At 62.5% G+C, this 6,997-nt stretch overlaps 1 protein-coding gene across 1 annotated transcript in view; it reads right to left on the bottom strand.

The window, feature by feature from the left end:
* Positions 1-6,997, bottom strand: part of OBSCN (obscurin, cytoskeletal calmodulin and titin-interacting RhoGEF) — a gene marked incomplete at its 5' end in the record, with an annotated part of 100,648 nt that overhangs the window by 88,887 nt on the left and 4,764 nt on the right. Inside the window, 13 exons of the mRNA XM_014538577.1 lie at positions 381-653; positions 1,493-1,759; positions 1,857-2,123; positions 2,206-2,472; positions 2,580-2,849; positions 3,080-3,346; positions 3,887-3,991; positions 4,078-4,239; positions 4,418-4,571; positions 4,661-4,773; positions 4,964-5,230; positions 5,527-5,793; positions 6,638-6,925. Coding sequence (XP_014394063.1) covers positions 381-653; positions 1,493-1,759; positions 1,857-2,123; positions 2,206-2,472; positions 2,580-2,849; positions 3,080-3,346; positions 3,887-3,991; positions 4,078-4,239; positions 4,418-4,571; positions 4,661-4,773; positions 4,964-5,230; positions 5,527-5,793; positions 6,638-6,925 — 2,967 coding nt within the window. The remainder of the gene's footprint in view (positions 1-380; positions 654-1,492; positions 1,760-1,856; positions 2,124-2,205; positions 2,473-2,579; positions 2,850-3,079; positions 3,347-3,886; positions 3,992-4,077; positions 4,240-4,417; positions 4,572-4,660; positions 4,774-4,963; positions 5,231-5,526; positions 5,794-6,637; positions 6,926-6,997) is intronic.

Here is a 6,997-nt window from a genome sequence, read left to right as displayed (position 1 = left end):
TGGAATATGAGAGCACAGATGCTCTTAGCATTGTTCAGAGCCCGTGACATCACGTAGCCATGGCTGGTGCCACCTGTGAGCCAAGCTTCACTGATCTGCACCAGTGTTTATGCTGGGAGCATGAGCTCAGTGGTTTCACTGGCTCGGTGACCATGTGCCCTGGAGCTACCACAGCAGTCAGACCACAGATGCGAGACCAGAAGCCCTGCTCCTGCCCCCAGATGACCAGAAACCCCACATCCCGACCGGAGCTCTGGGCCCCCACCGGTGGCTGAGGGAGGTAGTCCCCAGAAGCCTCCCCTGGAAAGCTGCCCAGCCGAAGGCTCCACTGCAGGTTGCCTGGGGAGAGTGGCCCATCTGTCCGGGTGCATGGTGCCCACCTTTGACGAGGAGCGAGGCCTTGGAGGTGAGGCCGCGCACAGAGAAGACCACCTCCCCGGTGTCACTCAGCAGCGCCTCTCGCACAGCCAGGATGTACTTTCGGCCCTGGCGAGTGGCCCGGAAGCGGCCTGAGCTGCCCAATGTCTTCCCGCCGACTGTCCAAGTGGCAGTGTCACCTGTGTCCTCATGGGACAGGATACACTCGAAGTTGCAGCCCTCACCCTCTAGCACCTCCACGTTCTTCAGCCTCTTGGTGATGCCCACGTGCAGGTCTGTGAACCATGAGAGGCAGCGGTAACTGTGGCCAGGCCCCAGATGCCTGCCCCTCAAGACCAGCATCATTGAGCCCCATAGTGTTCCAGAGGCTCAAATACCCAGCCCACTCCGGGCAGACCTGCTGCCCCTCAGCCAATGCCCCCTTGGCCTCCAGATGGCCACACCCTGGTGTTTGGATGGCCAATAGCTGTGAGTTCTGACCAGGGCACCACCTTCCTGCTACAGAACAAGGGGCAGAGAACAAAGCATCAGTTTTCAGTAGCTCACATGCTCTGGAAGGATAGGTGCCCCAAGTGAAGGAGCCGTCTAACTCTGGGGCAAACCCACTGCACCACCCTCCCCCTTTTCCTGTCTCATCTCAAAACCCACCAGATGTCAGGCACCCACCACGGGGTCACAGAGAACAGGCCTGTCGTGCATGTGGAAGGGAAACAAGACTACTGCAGCTGAGCCAAGATAGTGACCACCTGGTTGGGAAACAAGTTCCAGGGCATCCCCCCCTGACACCTTGGTCTCTCCTGCTTCCCACCTCCAAGAGGCTCCAGTGACTGTCTTCACACTCCCCACACACATCCCCTGGTGCACAGTGAATGTCTCCAGGTCCCTGTTGGTCAGGCACGGCCTGGCCCGTCTCCCACGCTTCACTCCGTTGCTATGTTCCCTGCTAACCTGCCTGCATCTGGGCCTCCTAAGGATCATGTCAAGCCCGCTCCTCCCAGCCTGCCTGACCTCTCCTGACTCAGTGAACAGCCCCAGCTTGAGTGGGCAGGACCTCAGTATGTGGCCACGCCTTCTGTGTCAGGCCACTCCCCCTCTCGGCCACGCCCCCACGCACCGTGCACGCTGACGTGCGCGCAGGTCTCCTCAGTGCCCAGGTGGCAGGTGTACAGGCCCGCGTCGTCCAGGCTCAGGTCGTGGACCACCAGCCCACGCGTGCCCGCCGTGTGCAGAAAGTTGTACTTGTCGCTGGGGCCCAGTTCCACTCCGTCCTTGCGCCACACCACACCCGCCTGGGGGTCGGAGACCTCGCACTGCAGGGTCAGGGTGCTCTGCTCCTCCGCGGACACGTCATCCAGCGCCTTCAGGAACACCGCCGGCTTCGCTGCAGGACGAGGTGTCAGGAGGTGAGCGAAGGAGCCGCCGCCTCACCAGCGGGGATCCCTGGGGGGACTCCCACAGACCCCTGCAGGCCGCCTCACCTCTGACCTCCAGGCGGGCAGAGGCCGTCACCTTGGGGGAAGAGACGCGCACGGTGCCCGCGTCCCCCCGCCTGACCCGCTTCAGCACCAGCGTGTGGCGGTGGCCCTCGTGGGTGATTTCGTGGAAGCTGTCGTTGTAGAGGGGCGTCCCATTGAGTGACCACTCCACCTCTTCGTCCTCGTGGGAAAGCTCGCACGAGAAGCAGGCGCGGCCCTCCTCCGTGGCCTCCGCGTCCTGCAGCGGCCTCGTCACGGTCACCTCCCGCGCTGCCAAGAGCACATGGAGGCTTAGCGTTCGGCACCACCGCCCCCGGGCCCCTCCGGGCGGCCCTGCACCCCCGCCGCGCACCTTCCACGGTGACCTGGGCACAGCTCTGGGCACCGCCAGCCTGGCACCGGTAGATGCCCGCGTCGGCGGGCGTGAGCCGCAGCACTCTCAGCTCAGCCATGTGGCCCTCCAGGCGCATTCTGAATTTGTCCGAGGGCGCCAAGGGTGTGTCCTCCTTGTACCACTGCACAGCCTTGGGGGGCGGCTTGAAATCGCAGGACAGGACCACTGACTGCAGTTCACGGCCCGCCTTAGGCTCCAGCGGCCTTGTAAGCACCACAGGGATGTCTGCACGGGAGGAGAGAGCGCAGCGCTGCGGGTGGGCCGGGCCAGAGGAGCTCCGGGCACTGCCATCCGCTAAGGACCCCTCCTTCGCCCAGGGGCTGCGCGCCCACCTGAGACAACCAGCTGGGCGGTGGTGCGCGACTTGCCGATGGTGAAGTGCACTGGCCCGGTCATGGTGGAGCAGGTACGCCGCAGCGTCAGCCGGTGCACTGTGCCTTCCTGCTCCACGCCCACATCCTTCCCGGCCTGCAACGGCGTCTTCCCCAGCAGCCACTTGGGCGGCCGAACAGAGGGAATGGAGGTCTCACACTCGAACCAGGCGGGGGCGGGCTCCATCACGGTCACGTCCTGCAGGCCCCGCACGATGGTGATGGATTGCTCTGTGGGCGAGAGGCATCACTGTGTCTGCAGGAGGACTGCCCCCATCGGTGTTCCTTCCTGGGAACAAACCCTCCCACCAAACACACGTGCTCACATCCTCCCCCCCTGCCCCAATGCCCCCCAGTCAGGCCCTTCTCAGACCTGGCTGCCTCCAAGTATCAGGGCCAATGATAGAGGCCGCAGCCCATCCCCAGGCACAGAGGACAGCTGCCTACAGCCCTGCCCACACCTTCCACAAAGAACTGGGCAGAGGTCTTCACATCGCCAGCATCGCATGTGTAAGTGTCCTCATCCTCAGGCTGCACATCACTGATGACCAGCTTGCGGTAGAGGCCATCGCTGACCATCTCATACTTGGGCCCGGTCCGCAGTTCCACGCCACCCTTGAACCACCGCACCTGGGCACTGGCCCGAGACACCTGGCACTCAAGTACCCCGCGATGCTTCTCCATGGCAATCTTGTCCCGCAGGGGGCGCAGAATGGACACTGGCAGCTCTGTGGGTGAGCAGGGAAGAGTCAGGTGGGTGCTCCCAACCAGCCAGGCTAAAGCGGGTGTCACCCTCAGGTCTGACCCCTTCCGTACAATTGACCCTGAAGAAAGTAGGTGCACCCACACCTACCTTCCACCCTTTCCACCTCTTGCCCTGCCCCTCTTGCCGCCCCCCTTGTCCTCTCCTGTGTATCAACACCCTTGTGTGATCACCTTACCTGTCCACAGACTATCCCTCCCTCCCTCAGGCCTGGTCGCCACCCTCTCCTGTCATCAAGGCCACCAGGGCCTCACTCTCCAGCACCTGCTGCAGTCCCAGGAGGAAGAACTCACTGATATCTCCATTTTAAACAAGAAGGGCTGCCTCCTCAGACCCCTGCCTTCCTGCAGTGGAGGCAACACCCTCTTTGCCTCCTCCTGGGTTACCCCTGTCCTGTCCTGGGAGGGGCTGGAGCGCCGCAGGCCTGTGTCGGGACAGCTGGCACAGCACCCATCTATGTTCTCACTTGGTGTCCAGCCCACATCCTCCCTTGAGTCCCCCTCACCTCTCACTCGGAGCTGGGCTCGAGATTCTGCATTTTCAGCTACAAATCGGATTTCTCCTGCTTCTTCCACCAGGACCCTCCGGTAGATGAGCGTGTATGTCCTTCCTGGGAACACAGACCACTCAGCACTGGGGGAGGCGCACGGAGGATGGGGAGAGGCCCTCCCACAGCCACTGCCGTAATTGTCACACCTTCCTGGCGGATGCGCACGTTGTCACTGGACCGAAGCTTACTGCCCTCCCGGAACCACTGAGCAGACACGTCATCATGGGAGACCTCACAGGAGAAAGTGGCGCTCTCCTTCTCCATCACCTCCACGTCCTCCAGGGGTCTCAGGATCTGGATGTTGCGTCCTGGGGCAGCGAGGGAGGCCCTGCCACACTGAAGCACAGAGCTGCCTGCCCCTCCCCCATCCACAGCTTGCTGAGTACCAGAGGGTTGGGGTCAGAGGGCCAAGCACCTCAATGGGAGTGACAGGGGGTAAGGAGGTCCTGCACCTGGCCCTGACCTCCCACTCTGCCCAGTCCTCACCTTGCACCTTCAGGGATGCCGAGGTCTGAGCCCCATGGGCATCACACACATACACGCCCTGGTCCCCAAAAGCACACTGGTAAATGATGAGAGTCCGGCAGGTGCCCTTGGCTGCCATACCCACTGTCTTGCCAACCTGAAGCTCCACGCCATCCTGTGGGGGTACAAAATCAGGTCAGGTGCTGGGGATGCCCCTCATGGTGAGGAGTAGGATGGAGCAGAAGAGTCCAGGGACAGAGGCACCTTCAGCCAGCGCACGTCCACATTGGGGCGTGACAGCTCACACTCCAGGGTCACTTTGTCTTTCTCTGTAGCCACCATGTCCTGCAGTGGGCGGCTGAACCTCACAGGCAGCTCTGGGGAGGCAGAAGGAGATGAGAGAGGCAGGTGGAGTGGGGGAGGGGGGCTGAGATGGACCAAATCACTCAGCTGGTTCTAGGAATGAATGCCCCCCCTCCGGGATTCCACACCCCTGTCCCCACCTGCCTCCCCTTCAAGACAGGGACCATGCAGTCTCGAGTGAGTCTCACTCCACCCCCCACGCACCAGTTACCACCAGCCGCGCGGATGTGTGCACGCCCTCAGCCTTGAAGGCAATGAGACCACCATCCTGTGGCCGCAGCTCAGACAGCGTGAGGGTGTGAATGGGGCCTTGAACTGCCAGTTGGCACGTGGGCCCTGGCTGTAGCCGAAGGCCATCACGTGTCCAGCTGCCCTCTACGTTGGCATGGGACAGCTCCACCTCCATGGTGGTGGAGCCCTGCTCTTGCACCTCCACCACCTGCAGGCCCCGCAGGAGCTGGACCTGGCGCACTGCGGAGCAAAGGAGGGAAGGGTATGCCACTGCACCGAGACCCTGGCCCTCCCTCTGTCCTTCCCAGAGGCCTCCGCTCAGCGTGTTGCCCTAGAGGGGGAGGCCCACATCCACAGGAGGATAATTGCCCTCCCTGGGAGGCCCACTTCACCCCCAGCCATAAGAGCTCTCCCCCTGATAACCCTCCCTTCCCAAGGCCAGGTCCCCAGTGGGAAGCTCACTTCTCTCCATCCCTTCCCCCCTCCCTCCCCTCTCCTGGGTGCCAGACCCCAGACCCAGCTGCCCTGTAGCTCACTTGTTACTGTGAGCTTGGCCTGTGTCTTGTCATCTGGCGTCTCACAGCCATAGAAGCCACGGTCAGCAAAACCCACACTGCGGAGGACCAAGCGGTGACTTGCGCCCTCCGTGTAGATTGCCACATTCTCGCTTGGGGATATGGCCATGGCATTGCGTGTCCACTTGACATCCGGCCAAGGCCTGGTCAGCTCTACTGCCAGGGTCACTGAACCCCACTCCTCCACTGTCTGTGGCTCCAGCTTCTTCTTGAACAGCACAGGAGCCTCTGGGGTCAGGGAAAGGGCAATCACACAGCCACTGCCACTCAGGAACACGAGGCTCAGAGGGCCCCTGTCCAACCCAGCCCCCAGCCAGCAGAGCAGGGACCCCTACCACATTCTGCCTCCAAGCCAGGCAAGGCTTTAGCAATACTCAGGGCCCAGCTGCACACCTGCACAGGTATACTTTAATGGGAGGAAATGGAGACTAAGGAGGCCTCTCCTTTCCCAGCCCCCTCCCACCTCTGCTCCCCTGCTCTGAACAACTCTGCCAGGCACCAGTGCCTGGAGCTCCTACGTGTGGTGACCAGTAGCCTCAGGACACGGAGCTGGTGAGACAGGTGGGCTCTGAGCCCCCAGACCAGTCGAATTAGCATCTCCACTCCACTGGAGCCCTGGGAGCCCGAACGTTAAGGGAGAGAAACATGCTGAAGTCCCACACTGTACCATGACCTCCCCAGAAAGTGAGTCTGCCCACATTACTCTTACTCAAGACCTGCGATGGCTCCCACTTATCCGCAGGTGAAGGCTGGCTCTCACTGACAATCTGGCTTCATCGAGCAAAATGCGTCCTCCCCTCCTGCCTCTGCTTGCACTGGCTGCCAACCCCACTCCCTCCCATCTTGCCACCTATGGGGCTCGGTGCGGATCCGTTCTCAGACCAGGGGCACAGTGCAGCAGTTTACTCCTTCAGAGGAGGTGCCCAGCCCTTCCATCCCACCCCGGTCTTCTCTCTGCAACCAGCAAACCCTGTGTTCCCTGAGATCAGCCAGAGGAGCGGGCACCTGCGAGCAGCACGATGCCAGCCCACCCGTGAGGGGCCCACACTCCCGCCACCCCCCGGCCCCGCACCTCGGACGCGGAGGGCAGCCGAGGATGTGACCCCCTCAGCCTCCGCGGTGATCTGGCCGGCGTCCTCCAGGACCAGACCCGAGATGGTCAGGCTGTGGCTGGCGCCGCTCTGCGACATGCGAAACTTCTCGCTGGGCTGCAGCTGGGTACCGTCCCGGAACCACAGGACCGCCGCGTCGCTGGGGGTCACCACGCACTGGAAGGTGGCCTCCTGGCCCTCCTCCGCGACCATGGCGCTCAGCCCAGACGTGAACTTGACTTCGCGGGGGACTGTGGACAGGAGGTCCGCTTGAGAGGTTGGTAGGAGGAGCGAGGCCCCACTTGCAGACGCCACGGAAGAGCACCTTCTCCGCGAAGCCA

The sequence above is a fragment of the Myotis brandtii genome, unplaced genomic scaffold (genome assembly GCF_000412655.1).
Source record: "Myotis brandtii unplaced genomic scaffold, ASM41265v1 scaffold193, whole genome shotgun sequence".
Taxonomy (NCBI): Eukaryota; Metazoa; Chordata; class Mammalia; order Chiroptera; family Vespertilionidae; genus Myotis; species Myotis brandtii.
This window is presented reverse-complemented; position numbering and strand designations above follow the sequence as displayed.